This window comes from Euwallacea similis, chromosome 6, assembly GCF_039881205.1.
Source record: "Euwallacea similis isolate ESF13 chromosome 6, ESF131.1, whole genome shotgun sequence".
NCBI classification, from domain to species: Eukaryota; Metazoa; Arthropoda; class Insecta; order Coleoptera; family Curculionidae; genus Euwallacea; species Euwallacea similis.
In genome coordinates, this window is record NC_089614.1 from 4,494,411 (window position 1) to 4,521,634 (window position 27,224).

The 27,224-nt window shown below is 33.6% G+C and overlaps 2 protein-coding genes across 6 annotated transcripts in view; one reads left to right on the top strand and one right to left on the bottom strand.

Moving 5' to 3' along the window:
- Ptp99A (Protein tyrosine phosphatase 99A) overlaps positions 1–22,052 on the top strand; it is a 217,263-nt gene extending 195,211 nt beyond the window's left edge. Inside the window, exons 8-19 of one of the 5 annotated variants that reach the window (XM_066391190.1) lie at positions 2,608–2,805; positions 2,863–3,140; positions 3,197–3,438; positions 8,472–8,800; positions 9,766–9,977; positions 10,031–10,174; positions 10,236–10,405; positions 10,456–10,753; positions 10,807–11,372; positions 11,551–11,990; positions 12,422–12,462; positions 21,732–21,785. In XM_066391190.1, the coding sequence (XP_066247287.1) occupies positions 2,608–2,805; positions 2,863–3,140; positions 3,197–3,438; positions 8,472–8,800; positions 9,766–9,977; positions 10,031–10,174; positions 10,236–10,405; positions 10,456–10,753; positions 10,807–11,372; positions 11,551–11,990; positions 12,422–12,462 (2,918 nt within the window). In that variant the 3' untranslated portion in view covers positions 21,732–21,785. Of the gene's footprint in view, positions 1–2,607; positions 2,806–2,862; positions 3,141–3,196; positions 3,439–8,471; positions 8,801–9,765; positions 9,978–10,030; positions 10,175–10,235; positions 10,406–10,455; positions 10,754–10,806; positions 11,373–11,550; positions 12,329–12,421; positions 12,463–21,731 lie in introns of those variants that run through there. The other 4 variants (XM_066391188.1, XM_066391189.1, XM_066391192.1 and 1 more) reach the window with 4 other exon arrangements.
- LOC136409583 (relaxin receptor 2-like) lies at positions 22,012–26,880 on the bottom strand. Its single transcript, XM_066391193.1, has 17 exons — positions 26,724–26,880; positions 24,922–25,041; positions 24,788–24,874; positions 24,615–24,729; positions 24,495–24,563; positions 24,371–24,442; positions 24,170–24,313; positions 24,042–24,113; positions 23,910–23,981; positions 23,782–23,853; positions 23,654–23,725; positions 23,501–23,572; positions 23,143–23,444; positions 22,797–23,093; positions 22,611–22,740; positions 22,372–22,562; positions 22,012–22,320 (listed from the first exon to the last, which is right to left on the bottom strand). Exons 1-17 carry the CDS (start codon positions 26,809–26,811, stop codon positions 22,106–22,108), a joined length of 2,190 nt encoding a protein of 729 aa, XP_066247290.1. The 5' UTR covers positions 26,812–26,880; the 3' UTR covers positions 22,012–22,105.
- Between the last annotated feature and the right edge of the window lie 344 nt (positions 26,881–27,224).

Consider the following 27,224-nt stretch of genomic DNA (forward strand, 5'->3'; position numbering starts at 1 on the left):
AGAGGATCGATAATTTAAGTTTTGGCGGTGGTGACAACTTGAAATCAGCTCCTCTGGAAGAGAAGTTGGAAAACAAAAGAAAGGTTATTAAAAGTTTTTGGGGAAATAATTAGGTTTACGAGAAACGCCCGCTATAATAAAGAATATACCCTCACATATAAGTTCCACGAGTATGAATTCACGTGAGCCTCTCTGAAGTTTTCTTCTGTGGGCTTATTAATATAACATGGGAACATCAGTCCTATATTTTAATTCTATCCAAACAAGAGGAACTCTGCGTAATTTCGGTTTAATATGAATAAGGGAATGAGAAGGAGAAATCTACCTTGTGTGTTTACTCTTTAAAAATTTAAAATAAATTCGTATCTGTGTTTAAGCAACCACGAAGCTGAAAGTTCAAGGGAACGTAATTTTTGAATTTAAAGTTCATAAAATGCTTATTAAATACTTGCTTTAAAACATCTCAGGAGAATTGCGTACTTATTAGTCGTTGTTTCTCGCTTATTCCTATATTGACTCCGAATCACCCAATGGAATCCTGGAGCCTTGGAAATACAATTTTAGACGCCCTTTTTTTTTGTTTATCCAGGCTTATAGAGCTATCAAGATGATTAATTGGATACATTTTTTTTACCCCATGTGGCACACAGTTTCTCAAGATATCGGCAAAGTTTGAAAATTGGCAAAAGTAGGAACCTACCCGTTTTGAAAATTTTCATATACCTGTTTTTACTTATATTACCTGATTTGGACAGATAACTAAAATATGGTCATGGAGCATTGAAAATACCTATTAGCATCTTCATTTTAAAACATTTTCAACATTGCGAAAATAAAGTAACTCCCTACCTACACATATATTCTGTATTCCGTTTATATAAAAAAATTATAATACATTATTTTGGCCTCTTTCCAGTGTTAACATAAACCTGCTTAAATTTTTTATTGTTTTATAAGGAGTCTCTGGATATAGTGTTATAAATTTAATCACGTATTCCAGGCCACAAAATAGGACAAAAACCGCATATAAAAATGTATCCAAAACCGCCTGGTTGTGATTACACAGAATGAGAAAGGTTAGTTCCTGAGGTCAATGTTTTCGAAATTTTCAGCGCTCTAACATATAATCACAATCATTTAATTTCCGAAAAAAAACATCCAATTTGAAAAACAGTTTTTTCCATAAGTTCAACTGTATATCGGAAATGAAGCGATTCTGGAAGTGCGTTTATAGGATTTTTTTTTAAATTTTAACCAAAGAAATATCTCCTTAAACTTCAACCGTTCGTTTAGAAAACACCCTGTGAATATTATTAATCAAGAATAGATATATTAATCAAAGAGTAATCGATAGGTTAATTTTTTTTCTGAATACCACTGTAGATGCCGACTTTCAACGAGAATTATCCCTTTTATGTAAAATTCGTCAGATTTATCTATATAAATACAAACAAAAAAGTTTGAAATTGCAAATTTACCTATGAACCTCCCTGTACATATTAAAAACAATAATTCCTCCACAGTCCGGTCCTGTTGCCCTCCTCAAAAAACAATCAAGACGACTTCCTCTCTGCCTCGTTGCCATTTTTAAATTACCACACCAATTCCATGACTTTCCTCTTTATTTTCCGACCTCAAACAATGAATGTTTAAACTCCTTTCGCTTCCAACTTACACCTCTTATAATTTCATACTACAGTATCTTAATGTCTCGGTCACCATGTGATGTTTTATCGAAAAAGTTACAGACATAAGAATTCAGGATAAATGAATGGAAAACTTGGCATTCAAGCAAGGAAATGAACTGATCCATCGGATGAAAACCGGCAGGAGTATGCGCCGCTCGTGCCGAATTTGGCAGCGTTGCAATTTCTTTAATGGGTATCTCAGAATATTGACCTCTTTGAGCCCTGGATTTAAAAACGGCCGTAGTGATGTCACGACAGTTATTTTATTACATTTAAGTAACGCCGTCTGAGACGGGCGGTTTTCGTGTGGTCAATGACCATTTGAGCCGTAGGCAAAGCAAAGTTATAAAATATGTATTATGGATATTGTAGAAACAAGAAGTTATTACATTTTTATATCATTTATTGATGCATCACGAGCGACAAAATTATAACATTTTCTATTAGTTTTTACATTTTGCAAATTCAGAATATCCGAAGCTTTATGATATATGACTAAATCTGGCAGCACTGCAGGTGGATTGACAAGCTGAATGGTTGTTCCCCCACTTCACCTAATAGTCGATGTTGGGTGGTGTTCGATGTTCGGCTCGCAAAATAGACCAGTAAACACGTTACTATTAATTTGGTGCTTTTAACATAGCACCAGGTTAATTTGTGGTAAACAGTGCGGGGAATTAAGTAGATATCATGCCGCTGCATACGACAAAGAGAAATTCTCTTTAAACTAGATATAAGGCGTGGGAAACCGACTTGTCTAGGATGGGCCATGCTTTTGTTTATATTGCAATTATACTTTGCAGTGGAGATTTTCTTGAAGCATCCACTGCATTTGAATCCACAACCCTTGAAGGGCTCACCGACGTTTTTACCTATATAAATACGCAGGCCATTGACACCTCCAATGTTGATATTACAGCTCCCAGCAGTCCTAGGAACTTGACTGTTATAAATGCTACAGACACATCTCTGACCCTGCGGTGGCTTATCCCAGAAAAACCAAATGGAGAGCTCAAGGGGTACAGGATTTTCTACACCCATGACAATATTACCGATATTCAGGCTGATAGAGCCAATCCTGAGGATATTGTTAAGACTTATGTTTTAACTGAACTGAGTAAGTTCATTTCCTCCTCAAAACAACTGTGTTACTAATGATTTTTCTTGCTTAAAGAACCAGACACCCAATATTCAATCAGAGTAAAGGCCTTTTCCAGAAAATATGAAGGAAATGAGTCATCTCCAATAATAAGTCGCACAGACATTTTGGGTCCTAGTGCCCCAATTCTATCAAATGTCTCTTGTGAATACAACAACTCCATAATGGTCAACATAACTCGACCTGAAAGGTTTCCTGGCAGTGTAGACAAGTACTACATTCATGTTTATGAGAATGGGTTGCTCTATGATGATATTGACATATCCACTGAAAGGGGGTTTCTTTCCATGGCGGTAAGCAGCTATTCTGCCCCTTTGAACACACACTAACCAAGTCTCCTTAATTTCAGTATATTTTTCGTAATGTAACCCCTCGATTGCATTATGAAATCCAAGTTTTTGCTGCATCAAGAAGCAATCGCACAGGACATCTAGTAATCGGAGAAAAATCCAGGCTTGTGTCAGTGTATATCACAGAAGGCTGTTATGTGCCTTCTGAGCCTTTCACTGAATTATGGGCTGGGGTTTTAGCCGGATTTTTATGTGCTATTGGGGTGCTGCTTTTAGGAGGAGGTGGATACCTGGTGTGGAAGTGAGTCAAATCGTTTCTAACAGTGTAGAGTTTACTTATTATTTACAAATTCATTTACATGACCTATTCCAAGTTTGGCATGTTTTCATTGAAAGTGGGCATGTTCAACTTGGTTTGGAGAGAGACAGACTACAATAATATACAGGGTGAACAAATTTTATATTTTAACTGTATATTTTCCTAAATACAAATATTGCTAAAAAATTTATTTAAACTCTGGGGGCCTTTATAAAACTAAAGCTTGGAAGTATCTGAAAATTTGGATTTAGGAAATTTTTCTAAAAATATTGAACTGCTTTTTAAAAATATATTTTAATTTTATTTATTTATAAACTATGAAATATAGTTTTTTCTTTAAATCAATCAAAATGGACTTCACAGGTTAATACTTTAACAAATATATAATGTCTGAATATAAACTTTATTTGCTTATGAAATACTTTACTCATTAAATTATTAATTCTGAAACTAGTAACAAATTAGATAGTATTCAACATATTACCTATTGCAGAATAATTCACAAGCTCAAACAAATATAAATCTTATAAAATATAAAATGTATGTAGTCAATTGAATCAGCTTTCATTGCAGCAGTTTTTTGCCAACCTTTTCAAAAATCTATTTTTTCCTTTCGTACAAGACTAAAAAAGGATGTGACTTCAATAAAGAAGCCTTGAAATATATGACATTCTCCATCTTTACTTGATTTTCTTAAGATTACATGTTTATAGTTACTTCCAATGTCATATGATGCTTGCGACTGTGTTGATTGTATTTGTAGTTCACTGCCACTGGTATCAATACTATCACTATTAGATGCTCTATTAGATATTTATTCGCCATTTTTTTAATAATCTTTCAATATTCATGATGATCTTCCCACAGACGTTTGCATCTTGAAAGTTCAAGTTCTTGCTAAACTGCTTTTACATTCTTTTTGTATGACGCGTTTATTTTTGAGTAATAACCACACTAATTTTTAAGACTGAAAGGACCATTTCCCAGTTGCTACGACTAACAAATCGGGAAGTCATTTAGTTACCATTCTTTTTTGTTAGCTACAGTAATGTCCTATGAATATTGATTTTTAGGTGTGGAATTTTCATTACCATATAATTTCCTTAATTTTTGATGTCACTTATTTATATGTTATAAAATCTGTCCCAGCTACAGACTCCTGATATTTCCTGTTATAAAGAACAAAAGTATTATGACCTGCAAAGAAAATCAAATTAATGACCAATGATCTATCTGATGACTCAAAAGTATTTCGTCTAGAGCTTCAATAAGAAAATTGGTTATGTCGTTCGTAGTGAAAATATACAATATTTTGGGTCTATACCCCACACTTTTCCTTTTTAACAAAGTTATCAGCATTAAACACTTCCAAGATATTGGAAACTTCTAGTGTCACATTTCTTTCAACAAAGTAAACTAACATTGTCTTCTCATAACATATATATTTTTTTAATTCTCCTTTATTGTCCATTAAATTAAAACTGCAAAACGACCTCATAAAAAGAAATTAATCGTTAAATACACTTAAGTGTTTTAAAATAATCATAGTTTTGAATAATTCTAAATCTTACTTAATTATATTGTTTAAAATGAAAATAAATGACATTAAAATGATTTCAAAAAACAATGAAAATCAACAATTAGTAACACATAATTTAGGTAACATACCATAAGCTTCGGCTGTGCTTAGAAATTCCCGATTAATGTGAAAACAAATAAAAGTAAATGTCTGTGACCGACGCCACAAAAGTTCTTTTAAAAGCTTTTAAAATTTGTATGTTTCTTATATGGTATGGTACGCTATTGAAGCATTAATAAACATTTGTAAGGTCATTGCACCCTTTAATCTCCAAATGGATATCCTATTCGTGTACATCTCTATTCCTGGCAAAGAGCACAGGACTTCTGGTAATTAATGCTATTAGCGACAAAAATACAGTGAGGAGGAGTCACAACTTCCAATGATTTAAAAAAATCTCTACCAGACACATAGGGATGAAAATTCAACATACACCACATTGTTTTCTTTTGAGAAATTAAAATAAAATAATTAAACAATGTTTTTGAGCCGGCGCACAATGTAACACATTTTAAAATTTTAATACTATCGCCTGAACTTCCAATCCAACCCACCGTCACGATAAACGCTCAGGAATCCAATTGAATCGACAACAATCTTCCCGGAGTTAAGTTTCAGGGCGTTATTCTCGCTCTAACTAGTCATTGAAATCACCGCTCTAGTGTACTACTGATACTCTAGAATAGGATTATTCAGAGGACATCATCACCAAAGTGTCAGATCGTTAGCATATGTATTAAACACACTGCGTTCTATCGATAATGTACGGCTCGATTATAGCCTGCAAGCCATCCCTCAAATGCCGTAATTATTAAACTTAAACACTCTGCATCTCTCTAAACTTTCGAAGGCTAATGTTTAGGTTGATAAACTTTTAACAATAATTTTATATGCAATTGAAGTCTTTCAACCTAATTTCAGGGCTCCTTGTGTGTTTATATTTTCCTTGTAATAATTTAAATGGTTACGGGTTAGAAGTATGTATACACTTTAAAAGCTAATATTACCGAAAAGCAGCAACACTCCCACATTTTTACTTGTGGCTTGTAATTGCTATTACAGATCATTAAGGCTATTATTTCAAATGACGCCAAACATGGAAATGTTTTATGAACAACGCAAAAAAATTACTATTTCTCTGAATTGCTATAAATCTACGATTTTTATGTTATTTTTTGGAAGTGCAGTTTTAAAGATTCTTACATTCTACTAAAACTGCAGATGTAAAAATTAGGTGTATTAGTGGCAAGGTCAAAAACATTACCAACTCGCCTTAAAAATATGTTGTAACAATTAAAGTCTCTTAAAGAATGCATTTTACCGAAACACGGGATTTGGCTAATGGCTACATAATTACTTTTCATGCTGTTTTACAATTGAACCTACTTCATGCCACATAAGCACAGACTGAAGGGTTCTTTGTCCGCCCCAAAATGAAGCCAGCCATAGGTCAGAGAAAACAATGGGGTTTTCTTATATTAAAATCAGCTTGGTGGCCACCAGACCTTTACGGTCCGTAAACTGTGTAGACCCCCAGAAAAAATATTTATTTTCTTAAACTGAAACGTAAGAAATATTATATTATTTAGTAAGCAGCTGACCTTGTGTTGTATAGTGTCAAATATGCGAGATATAACTATTAAGTTATTCATTAGCCAATTACGTATCGTTGCCCGTGCATATTTGTATTGGATTATTATTTTGTTTTGTTATTTAAATCCTGCAATGGCCTTCTTTATATAATTTGCGTTTGAGTTAAAGAGTAAAAACACTTTTTTGACTTTATTTGGAAGGTCAAAAATTAAATATTTGCAGCTAATGAGCTGGCGGTTTTAGCTCGAAGCAAAAGATTCACTGACTGCAACGAATTATAATTATCTTTTGTCATCATTCGTTGTTGACTCACTCAGATTGAAACAATTTTTAAAGGTTTCCACGTGAATTATTAGTCTGGTGTATCTATTAAGCGCAATCATTACAATTCAAAATGACTTCAGGGTGTTTTAAATTATTATAATCTTTCGTATGAACTATTGTAAATAACAAGTAGGTATAATACTTTTATGACTAATATCTAAACTGGAATCCAACAAACATCTGCCTAATACCTTTTTAATTTGTAATGTGTTTGTGGAGAACAACAATGTTCAGGTAGGTAATCCAGATAGATTTTGTGGTCTGTTCTCGTTTTTAGTTGAAACAAATGCCTGAAACTCGGGTTGCGTTGTTCGTAATAATTCTTAACTCCCAATTCAGGCATTTATTTCATCAATTACGTGCGAATATCATGAGCGTTTGTTTAAGCTTCCTTTAATATTGACTAAAGCTATTTGTAATGGACGATATTAAAGGATATCTTAATATTTAGATGTAACAGTGGTGTATATTTGGTTCGGACCTAACTCAGGTTTTTTTCACACAGCAGGGCTTTCTGCAAATCCCACCATAGAGCTAGACAATATACAGGGTGTTCGGCAGATGAAAATAGCCATAATACCGTTCAAACTATGGCAAATGATACGCAAACTCACTTTAACGATATCAATAATATTCATGTCAATCACGATCATGTAACAGACATACCGATTGTTGTTTAAAATTCGATTTTTCATTCACTTGTTATAAATGTATATAAGAATGTTTCTTGAAAACGAAATCTGCCAAGGGCAATATTTTTCTTCTGAGCTTTGTTTAGAATCCAAAAGAGATTTGTATGTGTAAAATAAATGGGTGTGTGCAATTTGCAGTGGGAGAGAGAAATATAACTACACATATTTTAAATGGAAACGAAAAGACTGACAAATATGAATTTATTTATTTACATGTTATGTATATATTAATTTATGTAAAGATAAGAAAGAATATCCTGCATATTATTTAGGCTATAGGTCGGGTAAGGAAAACACCCTGTTTAAATTTACGGGTAGGTACTGCACATAACAAACAACAGTTACATTTTTGTTGAACTAAGTCTACTTAGCTGTTTTTAGTTTACGATGTTTGTTATACTAGGATAGGGTCATTGGATCACACTAAAACTAGCATTAGAACACAAATTCATTTCTTACGCAACAGATACATCATGCATCACTTTTTGTCAGTTTTTATGTGTCGCTGTAGTGAAGCCCCAGACATTCCTTTGCACAAATTTTTAGGGCTTCACTATAGTCTTTTCGTTTTCATTGTATATATGTAAAAATGTACAAGGTGGGCTGCGACGGAATTTCATTTTAAAGCGGTTAAGTCAACCGTTCCACCTTGTACACTTTTTGTAAAATATGTGTCTTCCAATCAACAAACACCCAGTCAATTTTCAAATGCCTTCTGAATTGTTTTTTATACGTAAGATTAAAAAGGCATTTAAAAATTGATATGCACCATAAAACACCTCTGTGCGTAAAATCCAGAAACTATTGAACAAAAATAATTTTTGTAGGCGATACCTCCAACCACCGTACTATTACCTGGATAATACGCACTGTGCACCTGCGGCTTTGGACTGGAACCATCGCCCACCTCCCAGAAACGAACCCGAGAATGCCGAAAACGTAGAAAACGACGAGGGAAGGAGGAGAGATTACAGTGGGCCCATTGAAGTGGGAAGGTTCCATGAACACGTCGCAAAATTGCATGCAGACGGAGATATCGGATTCAGCAAAGAGTACGATTCTATTCAGAATGATCCCACGAACGAGGGAAATAGTTCTGAGAACTCCCAGCATCCCGATAATAAACCGAAGAATAGATATTTAAATATTATTGCTTGTAAGTATTTGGTTTAGATCCTTATGTCAATTTATTTTAATGTTTGAACTTACAAGTTCCTAGCAAAGATATTGGCGACATTGATATCATTTTAGTCGATTAATACACCCATCCCGATCGCATTCACCGCATTGTTCTTATAAATCCATTTTTCATCTCGTAACAAAAGTAAAACGAGTTGTTACAGTTTATAGAATTTGGCACTTTACTGTGAGAACTTAAATCATAAATATTGACATACGTATATTCTGCAAAATTGACACGTCAATATTGCACAATATCCCACACAATTTCACATTTTGTTTAATTTTCAATACAAACAAAAAATAATACTTTTTATACAATGTTCAATTTTTTTTTCTGCGTTATCTTATTTTTTTCAATCTCTCTTGAATCTATTTGACAATAGATTCGATGATTTGAAAAATTGTATTTTTCAATTAACAAAGTTATTACTTGATCCAAATATATTCTGTAACGTGAACTATTCCTGTACATATCTATTATTTTCTGAAAATTTCATACAGTTTTTCATATTTTTCATATTTAAAAATTTGTTTATTTGCTGTAATTTCTTGCGTTTTCGTACATTTTTTAACACTTTCAAAATTTATACATACACATAATGAAAAATTAAATTGTTTCTCACATTTTTTATATTCTCTTACATTGTGATTACTGTTCATGAAAACTGGTTTTCACGATAAAATCTGTTACTATAAAATAACAACTCCTTGGCTGAACGACAACGAATAACCGACATAAATTTTTAGTTTAAATAACAAAAGCAAGGACCAACCAAGAATTACATAATGTTTTCATTATTATCAAGAATTATTGCTATTAAATTATACATTGTTAAACCTAAATGACTTGCCCCTTTTTTAAGGCAATGCAATCATTTTTACGCAAAAACTCTTCAGGGTTATTACATTTAATTAAAAACAATTGGAACACGTTTTTAGATGATCATTCTCGAGTACAACTGCTTCCTATGCCGGGACAAAAAGTATCAACCTACATAAACGCCAACTACATAGACGGTTTTCTTGTGAGTAAGCGATACATCGGAACTCAAGGGCCTTTGCCGTCCACTTTCGACTGTTTTTGGAGAATGATCTGGGAACAAAGGGTTACCATTATTGTGATGATTACTAATTTAGTAGAGCGCGGCCGGGTAAACAATAATGTAATTATTTTCTATTAATATATTTATTATGTCTATTGTAGCGAAAATGTGATATGTACTGGCCTAAAGAAGGTTCGGAATTGTATGGTTTTATTCAAGTGAGGCTGGTCAAAGAGGATATTATGGCCACTTACACTGTGAGAACCTTGGTCATACGACATACCAGGGTAAGCATCCCTGGAAATGTAAATATAATTGACTTGGGATTGCTGGAGAGTTGTGTGTTTTCACTCAATAATTTTATAGATTAAGAGAGCAAAAGATGCTTCAATGGTTGAGAAGACGGTGTATCAGTATCATTACACCAATTGGCCAGATCATGGAACACCAGACCATCCCTTACCAGTCCTCAGTTTTGTTAAAACTTCATCAGCAGCTAACCCCCCCGACAGTGGACCTATAGTTGTGCATTGCAGGTAGGTCCAGGTTTAATTATAAAAATTAGGTTATTAACTAATGATTTTAGTGCGGGAGTCGGTAGAACTGGGACTTACATAGTCCTAGATGCCATGCTGAAGCAAATTAAGTCCAGGGGAGAGGTCAATGTTTACGGCTTTCTGACGCATATAAGGGCCCAAAGGAACTTCTTGGTGCAAACTGAGGAACAGTACATATTTGTGCACGATGCTCTCATTGAAGCCATAGATTCCGGGGATACGGATATCACTCGAGACCAATTCGCTAGATACATTGAGGTTTTACAGAACCCAGCTAGCAGAACTGAAGAGGAGAGTTCTTGGAAGCCTCTCGATCATCTCTTTCAAGTTCGTAAAATTTTGTTTGGGATTTATCAAGAATAATTTTTCCTAATTTGCAGCAAGTAATAAAATTTAAGCCTCGGGATTTCAACTTGGTCTCTGCAAACAAACCCGTAAACCAGAAAAAAAATAGATCTGCAGTTTTAGTACCCATTGAAAGTGCAAGGGTTCACCTCACTCCCCGACCAGGCGAAGACGGGTCTGACTACATCAACGCCAGCTGGCTTCCAGGTTTCCACAGCCTCAGAGAATTCGTTATCACCCAACATCCAACAACCAAAGAAGATTTCTGGAAAATGTGCTACGATCACAGCTGCCAACTGGTTGTTATGTTGAGTATCGTGGATGGTGAAGAATTCTTAGCTTTCTGGCCAGAAAATGATGAAGTTATTCAGACCGAGGTATTTACTTGCACCCAAGTCAGTGTCGTCAAAACCACGCCCTTCGTGATAAGAGAATTTCTGCTCAAATCCGTGCAAGATGACTTTGAGATTCGAACTAAGTTTGTACAAAGTTTGAACTGGCCTAATCAGGGAGTCCTCAGCATTAAAAACATGTACGATCTGCCTAATTGTGTTATTGGATTGCAGAAAGAAGATCAAGGACCGATTTGTGTTGTGGACAGGTAAGATTAATATTTTAACATTGAGTCGGTAAAGATTAGGCAGTAAAAATTTTGCACATTCTATCTTTCAAACATTGTAGAAAAATCAATTCAACTTTTCCACCCCCGATAGCTTCCGATTTTTTCTTTGACTTGTCTTGAGAAATGACTATCATTAACAACATTAAATTCCTTTCAGATTTGGTGGTACTGAGGCAGCTACATTCTGCGCACTAGTCACATTAAAAAAACACCTGGCTTACGGACAAAAAGTCGACATTTACATGTATTCCAAGCTCTATCACAATAAGCGACCAGGCGTGTGGCAATCCATAGACGATTTCATGAAGCTCCATTTATGTGTTGAAACCATTTGCGCTGAAACTGAAAAGAATCTTGAAGAAGTATCTTCGGATATGTACACACTTGCAAATGGAGTTACGAAGAATCGGTCATCTACTTCGAATTGTTCTGGAAAGCTTTCCAACTGCTCAGATCCGCAGACCAGTTACTCAAGGTCTCCCGATGGATTCCCTGCTAGTGTTGCAGTCACGATAGAAAAAGACGGAGAACAACCTTCCACCTCTAAAGACATCTTTGACGATAAGAATAGCGATTTGGAACGGGTACCTCCTGAAGGTATGGAATCTGAGGGGGCCGTGATTTGAAATACGCTTCAGTCACGACTCAATAAGCCTTGCCATGTTTGAGTCTGAGTAACCTAATTTGTTATGCTATATGTGCATTAACAGCGTCAATTAAGTGTTATGTTCGTCTTCATTTTGGGGCTTTACTGAATATATGATTTCATGTTCGTCAAATGACATCGAAGTTAATCACGGAAGTTCCTAGTTGCGTTTACAAGAGTTCCTACATGAAATTGTATGATTAGTAACGTTAGTGTGCTGTATTAATTACGTACTTTCCTATAAGGATGTGGTAAATCCCGGTATTTAACATGCCAAACGGGCTTGGCTTGATCTGTGTTTTTTTCGTTTCAGCTCTGATGTGTTATCGTTTTGTTTATTTTTTCAGTTTGGTTTTTAAATTTTTTGATTTTTTGGTTTCAGCTAAACCACTCTTAAGGAATCTGGACGCTGATGAGCTTTGAGTGGATAATTTATTGTTTTTTTTTGTTTTTTGCTTAATTTTCAAGGACTTGAATTCACTAAAATAGTGGAAGCAGTCCCAAGAGTCAAAAAAATTATAAACTTCAGCAATATTTTGAGGACTCTGATGACTTTTTTTGTAAAATTTTGATCTTTTCCGAAATATTGAAGATATTTAATATATTTTTAATACACAAGCCGATACCAATAATAAGATTGCACATTTAAATGCGCAAAAACCAGAAGGTAACAATATGGATCTTTAATTTGGTGCTATTGCTGCATCGTACGAGCCTCGTCCTTTGATAATACGCATTTTAGTAATTTATTATTATTTTTCATGCATTTATTTCCTTACTTTTCTCCTTGCGGCACCTTTCAAAAGTAAATTTGTCATTCCAAACAGATCAAAATTAAAGTATCGTCATTTCAAAATCGATAAACGGATTTAACTGCGACTTGGTCTAGTTTTGAAGCTCATTTAATGAATTTTTTGCTATAAGATTAAGTTCAGTGTTTTCCAGTTTTGCTATATACTACGGAAAAGAAACACGTGCAAAAATATTAAAATTTATTTTTTAATTTTTTGCAAAATAACATTTTGGCTCATTTTAACTTGAAATCAGACTAATCAAGCTAAACGCCAATATCGTTCTAGTCATATAAAAATGATTAAGATATGACAGCACTACTTACTGCATATTTACTAAAACATGAAATTGTTTTGTTCTGATTCTTATAATTTATCATTTGTTCTCATTTGACATATTCGAGTGTGACACTTCCACGATGCTGTAACTCGTTCTAATCTAATCTGAATGCTTTTGCAGTTTTTTTTTAAATCAAAGGTATTAGATAGTTTTCGACTAATGCCATAGTTTGGGGGACGTTAAAATAAAATTTACCGATTTATCAACTTTTTCATTGTTTTCTATGCTATACATACAGTGAGCCACAAAAGTATTCGAATGGTATTTATTTTTTGAAATATAATGCTTTATTGTTCCTATACATTATAAAAAAATTATTTGAGCTATTAGGTGTACAACTTTGCTTCCGCCGTTTTTTTTCCGAATTTCGCGATTTTATTGTAAAAAACTAATTATACCTTTAGGATCCAAAGTATTGTCCATCGCTGGCCACTACTTTCTCCCATCTTTCGGGCAGCATACGAATCCCGTGTTGAAAAAATTGGACATCTTTTGAAGCGATCCACGATTCTATCCAATTTCTTACTTCTTCATAAGACCGGAAGTGTTGGTCAGCTAGCCCATGTGCCATGGATCGAAACAAGTGATAATCAGAAGGAGCTAGGTCAGGAGAATATGGCGGGTGGGGTAGGACTTCCCATTTCAATGTTTCCAAGTATTTCTTGACCACTTGCGCAACATGGGGTCGAGCATTATCGTGCTGCAAAATCACTTTATCATGTCTCTCGTTGTATTGCAGCCGTTTCTTTTTCAATGCTCGGCTCAAACGCATTAATTGGGTTCGATAAAGAGCACCTGTGATTGTTTCAGTTGGTTGTAACAGCTCATAATATATTACGCCGAGTTGATCCCACCAAATACAGAGCATGATTTTGGAACCATGAATAGACGGTTTGGCCGTCGACGTGGAAGCATGGCCGGGATATCCCCAAGTCTTTTTGCGTTTGGGATTATCGTAATGAACCCATTTCTCGTCCCCAGTCACAATACGATGCAGAAATCCCTTCCGTCTTTGCCTTGCAAGCAACTGTTCACAAGCGAACAGACGCCTGTCAATATCTCTTGGTTTCAACTCGTACGGCACCCAATATCCTTGCTTCTGAATCATTCCCATGTCTTTGAGGCGTTTTGAGATTGTTTGTTGAGTCACTCCCAATGATTGTGCCAATTCTTGTTGACTTTGACACGAGTCTTCGTCAAGTAATGCTTCCAAGTTCGCATCTTGGAAAACCTTCTTTCTTCCACCGCTATGTTGGTCTTCGACGTGAAAATCACCGTTCTTGAAGCGCTGAAACCACTCACGACATGTCCTTTCACTAATAGTGGCTTCCCCATAAGTATCTGAGAGCATTCGATGAGCCTCAGCAGCAGATTTCTTCATATTGAAGCAGAAAAGTAAAACCTCCCGCAAATGACGAGAATTTGGCTCGTACACTGACATTTTCAATTGCGAATAACTTTATGATGAAGACACAAATAGACTAATATTTTTATGAGGTTATGTTAACAGGTGCCCAAGGCTCCTGCATGCCCACATGGGGTTATTTATTTCGATCATTACTTACCGCTACATACATCTATTCAAAAACGGCGGAAGCAAAGTTGTACACCTAATATATTATATGAAGGTACATGAGTTTTCATTAAATGAGACTAAAATAATATTTCAAATAATTAGATGCAGCCAATTTGAGCATAATTTTTCTGTGCAAATGATAAAATTTAAACTACAAAGTATTCAAACAAAATAAAAGTAAATAGAATTTTAATATTTGGTGGGGCCCCCTTTAGCGTCACTTGGGCATCAATAGAATTCCAGGACATCAAGATATATTTGGTTAAACTGTCCTTAGAGGTGATAGGGTAAGTTCTTAGTCTTTTTTCAACTCGATTCCACAAATGTTCGATAGGGTTTATATCTGAACTTTGTGATGGAGTTGGTAATAAGTGAGAGTTATTGTAAATCAAATAAGTTTTCACTATATAGGCTGAGTGCTTTGATCATCGTGTTAAAAACAATAATCTTCTGGTAATTACAATTTTCTTGAATTTTCTTTTAAATTATTTTTTAATTTGCAAATATTTAATTTTATCCATTATTCTGTGCATAAAGACAATGGTTCCAACCTCACTTGCCACTATGCACCCCCATGTTTAACAGTTGCGCGTAAGTTTCTCGGATCCAGTTCGGTATTCTTTTTCCTCAAAATTTTTTTATGTCCATCACTGCTAAAAACATTGTACGTGCTTTCATGAGAGAAAAGTACTTTTTCCCGAAATGTATTATTCTTAGTTATGCACTGTTTTACCAAGTTTAAACGCTTTTTTCAGTTTTTTTAGCTGATATAAGGCTTCTTTCTAGGAACTTTTCCATGTATACCGTTACTTCTTAACAAACGTCTACATGATTCAGGATGTACTTTTTTCCAAATTGAGTTAAAATATATCCCACAAGTTTGATGCAGATATAAAAGACTTTTTTGCATTTTCACATAAAATAATCGCCTCTTTCCGTTTTGTCAATTGTGTTTGTCTTCCTGATTGACATTTATTAATGATACTTCCCTGTATTCTATTCTTTTTTTTAATGTACGGGATAGTTGATTTACTTCTGTTTAACAAACAAGCGATTTCTGCATATTTTTTTCTTCGTTGTGCCATTTTAGTATTAATTTTCATTCATGAACCATTGTTTCATCTCTTTTTTTTGCCATTTTTATAACCAATAATAGGTAGTAAACGATATTTAGCTTTCAACTTTACAACGTTAACCGACAAATGTTTGTACGTTTTGATCAAAATATTATTCACAGTTCGTATAATTTTTTTCTTTTTAAACTGTTCGAATACTTTTATGGGTTAAAATAAACAATATTTGAAATGTTTTTTAAACAGGATGGTATTTGTTATATTTTTTTGTGTTTATTTATCTATTCTTGATAGGATAATTTATTTTACCATACGTGAAGTAAATGGCAATATTACATTAATTTGTGTTTCGTTCGAATACTTTCGTACACTGTATATCACTATATCCAGGAATCTACTACATCTTTTAAAAGTTGTTTTCTTTTTATTCTTACGTATTGGTTAATTAGTATCGATGGATTTTTTATTAAGCTTGTTAATATCAGTTTTGGAATTTGTAAATATTATTGCAACCTTTTGTCTAAGACATAACTTACATTTTAATTTATTGCAGCCAACTGCTAAAACGATGTCGGTTTCGTTTGGCAGCTTTGAAGTGTAGTAATGTTTTTATTTTGGGCGATAGAACATGTAGCCTGGCTGATGTTCCCTTATTGAACCATTCTTACAAATGAAAGTATACTCTTCTTGGAATATTTCAAACCCCTCTCTGAATTTGTGCTTGCCGTTGGAACAATTTTTTTCCCAGATTTAATTTCACGATCTTTATCTTTTTTCTTGGTATTGAGGGTCAATGTCATAGCGTGGAGGTTTTTATTCTGATACGTTCAAGCAAGAAATTGATAAAAATAATCATAGGCTTCTATCAGGTAGGTATAAGCCTATAATTCCCCTATGATAATTTCCGTTCATTTATTTTGTGCTTTTTAATTTGTGTTAATAGAGGGAATAGTAGGTGATTTTCAATGCTCATGATTTGCGCAATATACTTCACTGTAAGCCATACTCGTCGATGACTTAAATCCGACTCTGTTGGTTTTGTTCTAGGTAAATTTATTTGGTTAAAACACATACAGCCTGTACTTGAATCTTGTCTAATTTTCCTACGTTGCTTTTGCTTGTAGGTTTTAATGTACAGCACCAAAATCCATATACGATCTAATTATTTCATTTCATGCTGTAAAATGGGTGACTGGTTACGTCCTTCCACTATAACACATTTTTATCACATTTATTCCCTTTTAGACTTTTCATATTAGTAGTTCTGTATGCTTGTTTTAGTCGAGCTTGCAATCTATTATCATTTCTAAATATTTTACTGTTCTTTTGAGTGTTTTGACGATATTGTCTATTTTAATTTCCGAGATATCTTTCCTCCAGTGCCTGCTTTCTTTTATTTCGCCTCTCATTCTGCTATGAACTGAATCTTACTGCATTTGCATATACCCTTGTTCTAGGTTCTTCTGTTGAATCTCTTGATTTTTATTAATTGCTAAAGGAGGAAGAGATATTGTGGTGATATAATATCATGACAATAAGAGTAATGCAAGTGAAAAAATTAACAGATTACTGCCATTTTACTAAATCAAGTACACCTAACTTGTGTAGTTTTAAGATTAATAACTGAAATTAGTAACATTACTTGGTTCTAAGTCCTTAAGTTTCAATCTTAAACTTCAAAGAAAATAAATCTTTTATTTAATTCAAGTTCATGTCGGCAACAAAGTTCACACCTCTCTTTAGGTTGATGAATAGCAATATTTTTTAATTTGAAAAAGTGATGAAAATTTTTTCCACTCATAAGGTTTTCGTTTTCAGTCGCACGTTTTGAAACCTGCTCTTTATATAAGACGGTTCTTGAAAGCACTATTTATTATATAGCTAGATATTTTCTTTTTTCGTATACGATCAGCATCACTTTCATTATTAGATTCGTACATATCATGTTCACCTGTCTTAACCTATTAGGTTAAAACTATTTTTATTTGAAATTCTTAGCAGAATGTGTAGAGAAAAATTCTTGCCACCATTTCTATTTTGACCGTCTGTTAAGATGTAAAACATTAAAAGTTCCTTGAATAGTAGAACCACATAACTTTTACGTTGTTCCCTTGTCATTTTACAAAAGTTCTCAAAAACTTGTCCCCTTTTTTCTTTTAAAAAAACTGAATACGAATTCAGTTATCATTTTTTTGCTAAAATTGTAACCACAGAGTGGGTTCGTTTTTCTTTCGAGTTTAGAGGCAATTTGATTGTGCTTTTTGGTTTCATTGGCTTTCTTAAATCCAATATATGTTATTCGTGCCTCGCGTTGAAATTTCTTTCCCTCTTCCATTATTGTTTTACAGCTTTTTTTACGTTTTAACCCGAACTAACCTTATAAGGCACACGCTCACAAGCTTATTGTGGTTTACAATGACGTGCATTAAACGACAATATTTCGTAACCCGCAGTACACGCGGGAATATGTGACTCACGTGTTTTTGCATTTATTTCGTGTGAAAGAGGATATTTTTCATTTCTAAAATACCGAATTTAACGCAAAATTGTGGCTAAAAAGAATTTACATGGACATTAATCTGATGTTCCATAACTAAATGGCCTAGAAATCGCATTTTGGCAAAAACTATGGGTTACGAGGTATTAAATCTTTAACGACAATATTTTATAGCTCTTATCGGGCGAACCTTTCAAATACACTAAAAAAATTATAAAATGTTTGTTCTGACTCCACTCTCTGTAAAATGTACTAGAATAAGAGTTGTTTCATTTTATTCCATTGCTTAATGATACTATGAATAATTACACATTCTTTACAAAAATGAAAAATCTAAACAGATGCATTTATATTCAACTTTAATACATATCACAAAAGCTTTAAAACAATTTTTATTTTTTAGTATTATGGGACAGTCAGTGTCCTAAAAGGTATTTTATCATTGCATGATTAGATATCAGTTGTTTTATTCTTGGTGTATTTGAAGGTTCTCTAGAATTAGATCGACCTTTTCTAAATTCTTTACCACAATAATCTAGGACAGTAGCTGCTCCAAGCCATTCTTTAAGAGAATCATAGGTTCTTAGTTGTATGCCTTACAATTAATTTTTGAAGGGTGATCCTCACCTAACAGCCCAAATTTTGTCTACATATTCGTTCTGCAAAAATATTACAAAGTTGATCTTATATGAAAGTGACAGTTTTTGGTATATAAGTCAGATTCACATTTTCCATGCCAATCTTTTCAGTTTAGAAACATTCCATCACCCTTTTTTAGTTAATTGCCAAATTATCTAGAAATGCACGTGATTTTTCTGTAAATGGTGTATATCTTTTGTATTTTTTCACTTGTGTTTGCTGATACATAATAAATTCTGGTAAAAATGAGGTTAATAATCTAGTGAAATTATAAAAATCATCTCATTTTTACCACGATTTATTATGTAATAAAAAATTTAAATTGGAACATCTGACTTCGATACACTTTTTTTGGGAAAATCGTCTGCATTCGCAGATACTTTTGGAAATAACTCAAAAACAGTGGCAATAAATACCTTGTGTATCTTAAAACTTTCAGAAATAGGTACCCAATTTGTGACCCTTAGATTTTTTTATGGCCAAAGAATCTGTGATTAGGGGATTGGTCTCGTTTTTCGAAACACCTTTATTTGAACTTAATCACAGAACGTGAAAAGCTAAGCAGCAAACGTCTGTAACACATCTAAATATACGGAAAAATAATTTATCAATGGTTTTTTTTGTTTCAAACGCGTAACTCTCTAAGTTTATCGGATATTCAGGGTCCTATAGTTACGCAGACTCCTGAAAATATGTTGAAAAGTGGTTAGGTTTATAAATATCCTTCAGTCATTTAGATACATGAAAGAAATATAATCAAAATTCCTTACCCAAGTTGATTGACAAAAGATATTTTCTTTAAAATTTTATATTACATTTACATCCTATGTGATATTACTGATCATGAGACTCCGCTAGTAGAGATGTTACATTTTATAACAAATAATATTAGATACACAACGAACTTAGAATAACAACAATGGCTTCATTATGATAAAATTAAGAATTTTTAGATTAATGGCCATTTATTCAAATAATAGGCTCAATAACGGCTCGAGACATTGGCCACATCTACACATTTTTATATTAGAATAAATCAACAAAAAGTTTTTACATTTCTTACCCACCTTTTATAACACAATTAGAAAAAACACTAAATCTGAAGTTCAGTACTTTCAGAATTTAATAAAATGAGATTCAAAACAGCGCAAGTCGTAGCTAAATCCGGTTATCTGTTTTGAAATTAGGTGACTTTAAAAATGATGGCTATGGCCTCGTTGGAATGGCAAAAGTGTATTTTAATATTTTGAACACCACTGTTCAACTTTGTTAGCATTCCTGCATAATTTTTTAGGTGCATTACAAAATCATACAATCAATTCCGTTTGAGTGCATTTATGTATTTACAATTTTAAGATGTGTCAAAGTTTTTTTATTGCAAATAATTTTAGATTTCTGTTGTATCAACAGAAGCTACAAAGACATAATTTGACGTTAAATGAAGTATTATGTATATAAACTAATATTATTGTAGAGAACTTTTTAGTGTTCGCTAGAGATCTGTAGCCCAATGCTAGTCAACAAACTTGTTTTATACTATGCATCACATTAGGCAGCCATTCTTCTGTTGGTTATTTTAACAGGGTTAATAATTAAACATTTATGTGTAGATACCCCCTACAGAAGATTTTTATTTATTTTCGTAGCTTTTTTTACTGTAATCTAAAAAAAATTTAAGAGAAAAGCCATAAACGCTATCATAGACTGATAGGGAGGCCCTTCCTCCCTTCCCTTCGCACACCTTTATTTCAGCCAAGAACTAAGTGATACCTAAAAGTTTTAAGTATATATGTGTAATAAGTTTAGGATTATTCTTTTTAACAAATAGAAAATCGAGCAAATTCTGAACAAATAAACCGCACAAAGATTGTTTGCATTCAACGTCGTTTAGTGCCAATAAACCCCCTTGCTTACTAAATTGTAACTGTAAGACAATTAATTATTTTGATATGGTAATCTGCACATACATGCGTCAGAAATAAATATTATTTTAAACGAAGGCCTAATAAAAAAATCGAATGATTAATTTTTTTTCTCTTGTAATGTTAAATCCCTTTAGGCCACATTCAATCTGTGTACTATCAGTTTAAGACCATTTGCTCTTGCGGTAAGAAAATCTCAACTGTATAAGCGTACATCTAGACGCAGTTTCAAAATAGTTAAAGAGTAGGTACGTGTATATTATAAGGTATGTGTATATACGAGGCTTTTTAAGCCAAAAGTATTAATTTACGTGACATTTAAGAAATTAGGATGTTTTACATTGTATGTAAATAATCGGACCAAAAATTTAGTTCCAATCGGTCTGTTGCTTGCTCACACCTCAAGCTCGAGAAGAGAGAAGATCTCGCAGGAATGTTTTACCCTTTTTTAATCATCGATCGTTTTAAAAAGATTTAAATCTACTTAGCATTTGAAATAGGAATTGTGCCATTAGATTGTGAGAGGATACGTGCAAAGTATACGCGATAACGATTTAAATTTTTTTAAAACACAATCCGTCCAAGCCCGTTATAGTAACTGCGACGTTGCTTGAGACGATCTTTTTGTGTTCAAAAGCTTCATTAGTTAAACATTTTCCCGATCTAAGTTGATTAGAAAATACGCAATATTTTTATGCTGAACTGACAAGACCTTTGGCGAGATGGCAATATCCTTCATAAATGTTCTGCTATGTAAATAGTTATAAACGTATGTGATTGTGGAGTATATAAATGTATTCGAAATGTAATAAAATAATTAGGAAGTCACGTTTTGGTCTTGTTCTTATTTGCAGTGGTTTTCCAAGACATGCAAGAAGTGAAGTCGAAGATGGTTTTTCCCATGAGTTATTATTATTTTTTGTTTCCTCAATTCATAAGAAGTTTGAAAAGATGAAGATTAAGTAAAGGAAGTTGATGCATCATTCCCGTATCCATAGTGGCATTTACAAGAATAAATGATAGCACGAGATTTACAGATAGAAAAAAAAATCCCTTGGTAAGTTTTACATGCCTTTATATACCTACTTAACGTTGACTTATAAAACATTCCAAAATATTGTCATATATTAGTGTACCACTCACATAAATCTATGCAGCCCAAAACATTTTCTAAACATCTAACAAGCTTGTAAGGACGTAATGTTTACCTCTTTAGATCTTTCTAGATTTAAGAATTGTCTTCAGACTTCCTAATATCTTTCTGAGGGATTTTAAAAATATCTCCTGCTAAATGTGTTTCGCTAAACTTAGTAATTTTCTTAAAACAATTAGGCACGTTCGCAATTCTGCTTCTATATTTCCTGGTTGTAAATGTATAAAGAATCGGATTTAATGAAGAGTTGATTGGCAGGACGAAAATCACTAACCAGCCATAAACATCAGCTGTAATTTAACTTTTATGTTGTCTCCTCTTGGAAATCATGAAATTCTTACCTGTTACATCAACTCTGAAGTAGACTATCATTTTGGCGATAATGATGGGGAGCCAACAAGCTATATTGGCCAAAACAATGAAGAAAAATCTGATAGCGAACTCAAAATCGGTTTCTGGTATTGAGGTTGCATTTCTGGTGTTTTTGATACTTATAAACATTCCTACATATGTGTAGATTATTACTAGAAGGCTGAAAATTTTTTTCTATATTAACAAAATGTTGTTGTTCTTTGTGTACCTTGGAGCGTTAATGCCGAAGAATATTATAGCGGAATATTGCCAACCTATCAGATAAGGATCGTCAATGTATAGAGGAAGGCAAAGACCGTTAATGCCATAGAACTTTGTGCTTGATAGAAATCCTACAACTATAATAAGAGTTTTATTATTTTAGCTCTTTTTGAGGTAGAAATTCCTTTCTTACTAGGAATTACAGAAACGCTTATTCCAAAGCACCAAATGCAGAACACCACCCTCCAAGTCTCCTTAAAATTTAGAGATCCGTGTTTTTTGTATGGCATAGTTATGACAAAATAGCGATCAAGTGAAAGGAACACCAGAAACATGACTGATACTTCTAGAGACGTCATACCAATCATCCCAGTGATGACGCAGTCCCACGAAGACATCCACTTTCTTGCAAATTCATTATAGTTGTCACGGTATTTTAAGTCATGGTAGGCTATTATGAGTAGATACACCCCCATAAGACTATCTCCTACTAGAATACCAGCTAGAAAGACTATAGATGTATAGAAATTGCAACTCACTAGCTAAATTCTTGATAACAATACTGAGATTTTTGTTCTCATCCCTGAATAAAAACCTCCCAAACAAAACGAGGCTATTTCCACTAAGTGTAATCAGGCACATAACCCAATTGGAATATCTGAATATTGGCTTCGAAAGTAGTCGATCTCGTGATGATATACCATCAGATAATGGTCGGCACCTGGGTACTGATGGTGCGTAAGTGCAGTATGTGTAAGATTTGAAATACACCCATTGCAAAGCCCTGGTATATTTCAGCATTTCTATGTTGATATTTGCAATTTCTAAGTCCTCTAAGTGGCTGCTTAAAAAGAAGATTATGAAGAGGTTGTTGAAGTGTTTAGTTAGGGCACTCACAGTGAACGCAAATTACGAAGAGGAGTGAAAAGTTCGTTGTTAAGGGAGGTTAAGGGGTTGTTTCCTAGGGAGCTGAAATTGTATGTAAATATATATAAATATACCTCTAAAATTTGTATGGAATACAAATATAAATAGCTAAAAAATACATACAGTTTGATAAGAGATTTTTGTGATTTGAGTAATTCTGGTCTTATGATTTTAAGTCGATTTCCATCTAGATCCCTGTAAAAATCATAATAAGAAAATGTATAGAAAAATATTAAAGTTCACCCATTTACAGTTCTTTAAGTCGTTTTAAGTTAATAAAGGCTCCGATCTCTATGGCTGTTATAATGTTTGAATCCAAATTCCTACAGAAATTCAAAAGGTTCCAAAAAAGTCCCAACAAAAACTTGTATCTACTCACAGTAAATCCAAATAGACCAGATTCTTGAATGTATCATTTGTGATATATTTTATTTGGTTGTGATTTAAAAACCTGAAATTATAATTTAAAAGAAAATTAAAAGTCGAACCTTACAAGTTCGCTAATACTCACAATTCAACAAGTTCAAGCATAAGTGGAAAAGTCTCGTTTTCTTCAAAGCTTAAGTAATTATGCGACATATCTCTGGAAAGTTATTAACTGCAAAAAAGACTTATATAGAAACTTTTTATCTGCCTTACATCCATTTAAGCTTTCTCATAATTCCAAAATTATCAAAATCAATTTTTTGAATCATGTTGTTGTCTATGTGCAACCATTCTAAGTTGGTCAAACCGGTGAAGCTGCCAGGGGGCAGTATTCTTAATTTATTGTTCATAAGAAATCTAAAAAAAACATTTTGGTGTTGTCTGGTATTTTGTATTTATCAACTGTAAACTTACAATTTTTCCAAAAATTGTTGCTGAGCGAATGCTCGGGGTTCTATATGGTCCAGCTCATTGTTCTCCAGATGTCTTAAGTAAGTGTCTGTTCAGATTATTGCATATTAATGTACTAAGAACTTACAGCATTGTCAAATTGAAGGTCCTTAAAGAGTTTTTTCCCAAACTTTTAATTCCATTATTAGACAAGATCCTAAAACCAAACTAATTGTGTTGATTACCGAGAAGATTTAACCAAACTTACAAGTAAGACACTCCCACAGAAATCCCTTGAGGAACCTCTATAAACCCTGCATCATTACAATAGATTCTTGTACTAAAGCCGCACTGGCAGCTCTCTTTAGGGTAATTTTCAATATCTACAAGTAGCCTTATACAGTAATATGTTTCACTTTTTATTGAAAAATAACTGTATACCACATAGTTCTTCAGTTTGATTATCGTCACTTAATAAGCTAATGTTTAGTATATTTTCTATAAGTCCTGAACTACCATGTAAGTCCGCTAAAAATTAAAAAAAAAAAATGGGAGTGGATTTTTTTTTAATTTACCGCACAAAACTGGATCCTCGTCCTCTTTATCAGGGCAGTCGTACTCTTGATTGCAAACGCTTTTGTTCGAGATGCAGAACCCTCCAGAAGCACAAGCCATAGTGCCCTTCGGACATTCCCCTGATTAAGCATTGAGATAAAATACACTATATAAAAGAAAGTGTGGTCGCTTTTTATACACAGATGATTATACTGTTGATGATTTTAAGGCAGATTCCTCATATAAGATAAGGGTCCGAAAATAAACATTTACGTTAGGGCGATACTGGGTATCAACGTTTGAAAATATGCTGAACTGCTTCTTTGCAGTTACTGGAATTTATGATACATATATTTAATTGAAATTTGCGGTGAAAATTATTTTGGTGCCACTCCCCATCCTGTACATTTTGAACATCAACCGTAACGTCATATATCCATATAAGGTTGATAATCATGGCAAATTGTAATAAGACATGCAAAGAAACGATTGAGAGCCATTTTCAAACTTCAATACCCTGTATCTTGTTAACGAATAATTCCCGGATTCATGCTTATAAGGGGAATTTACCTTAAAACCAAACAGGGAATTACCCTGTGACGTAACGACATGTCATTAATTATCACCCGGTATATCTAATGTGTTTTCTGTTTAATTTTAATTAAGTGTTGTAGTTAAATTACTCTAGCAGATTGAGTTTTATTGGAATTGAATTTGCATTTTTTGCTTTCAATCGATTAAAAACGGGGGTAGGTAGCTGGGCATTTCTCGAGAATTGTAGCTTGTCTTCAAAATTCCTCTAAATTAATGCAATTGGTTAATTTGGACGAAAAAACATGAAACAACAATAATATCAGTATGGCGGGTGTTTTTCAGATAATTCTATCTAAATCTAGAAGCTAAGACCTAAAAGTTAAGAATTGTGTTTCTCATTGACAAATATTACCCAGAGCCAATCTTAAACCGAATTGACCCATTACAATTAACCTGATCAACACCTCTAGTCTGCGACATACAGTTCCCGTCAACCACTCTAAATAGGTTCTATATAAATTATCGCATTTGATTTCATTCAAAATGTTCCTCAAACTTGGAATGGGTTGGAAAAATGATTAATGCCACAGGACACCTGTGTATCTACTATATGCATGCCATTAAGTAGTGCCCTTTTCATGTTTTCTAAAGCAAAAAATGTTATACCCGTATTATCCAACGAAACCCGATTTAAAAGTTAGATTAAGTTCAAAAAACTCTTCATTTACTGGACTTTTTGCAATTTTTAAGCCTGAAAGTCCCAAAGGAATTGCAATTGGAACGACTAAATATATTTGTTTAACTATTCAAACATGCCCTTATGTGCATTATTTTTTTAATACATTACTGGTGTTACTCAATTATACATCCATAGGACATCCCATAAAAACCACGCATTGCAAACAATGAGGCCATAAGATAAGAGTAAACTAGCATAGCTTTATTTAACATTGTCGGTGCCAATCTAAGCCCAAAAAGTGTTAATTAGCTCTGCGATTTATGGCGAATCAGTTATTGCTTGATAAAAACAACAGGGATTTTCCTGCACCTATAATCTAAGTTATAATAACTCATTGCCGCACCTGTAATAACACGTGCAACAAAGATCCTGGAACTTCATGATTTTTTCAAACTATCTACTTAAGTTTAAGAATAAGTTCATTGAAGAATATCGCTTTATTTTTATCCACCATTGCTTTTGCCTTATTTTTCCAGAAATTTTTGGTTTTATGAAAGTTTTTGGCGACACTAATGCAATTAGTAATAATGGTTTTGTTTTTGTTCTTACCTTTGCTATAATAATAAACAAAAACGGAAATAAGCACAACTCCGGTAATAATGCACCCGTTAAGGAGGAACTCCCGCCAGTTGGACATTTTGGAGAGAGCGCAACTGAACACCAACTCTCAACTGAAAAGAGCGGACTCCAAGAGAGGCTATGACAGGAAATGTTATAGACACCTTGTTGCGCTGGATCAGACATAAATGCTTATCCTGATACATCATAGGTGTAACTACTGCAGGATATTCTCTATTACCGATATACAATCCTCCCTTTTTTTAAGGAATTAGGTGTAAGACTGAGAAAAAATAAAAATGTTCAATAATGCAATTTTATTATCTAACTAGCTAAGTTGATGTGCATTATAGCAATATGTCACGTTTTTAGTCGCCTTTTTTCAGCCAAAACAAGGTGTATTAAGGACGAAATTTGGCAACAAAAGGGGCTAACGAGAGCATCACGTTTTGCCCCATATTGTTCAAATAGATATACGTGATTGCTTTTGTA

Bases quoted from the DNA above. Each gene is read 5' to 3' on its own strand.
- LOC136409583 (XM_066391193.1), bottom strand. From the start codon at position 26,811: ATGTCCAACTGGCGGGAGTTCCTCCTTAACGGGTGCATTATTACCGGA. The intron at 24,443-24,494 runs GTAAGTTCTTAG...CACTTACTTAAG, and splicing joins ACCTTCAATTTGACAATGCT to ACATCTGGAGAACAATGAGC. The intron at 23,094-23,142 runs GTGAGTTGCAAT...CTGGTATTCTAG, and splicing joins TGTTATCAAGAATTTAGCTA to TAGGAGATAGTCTTATGGGG.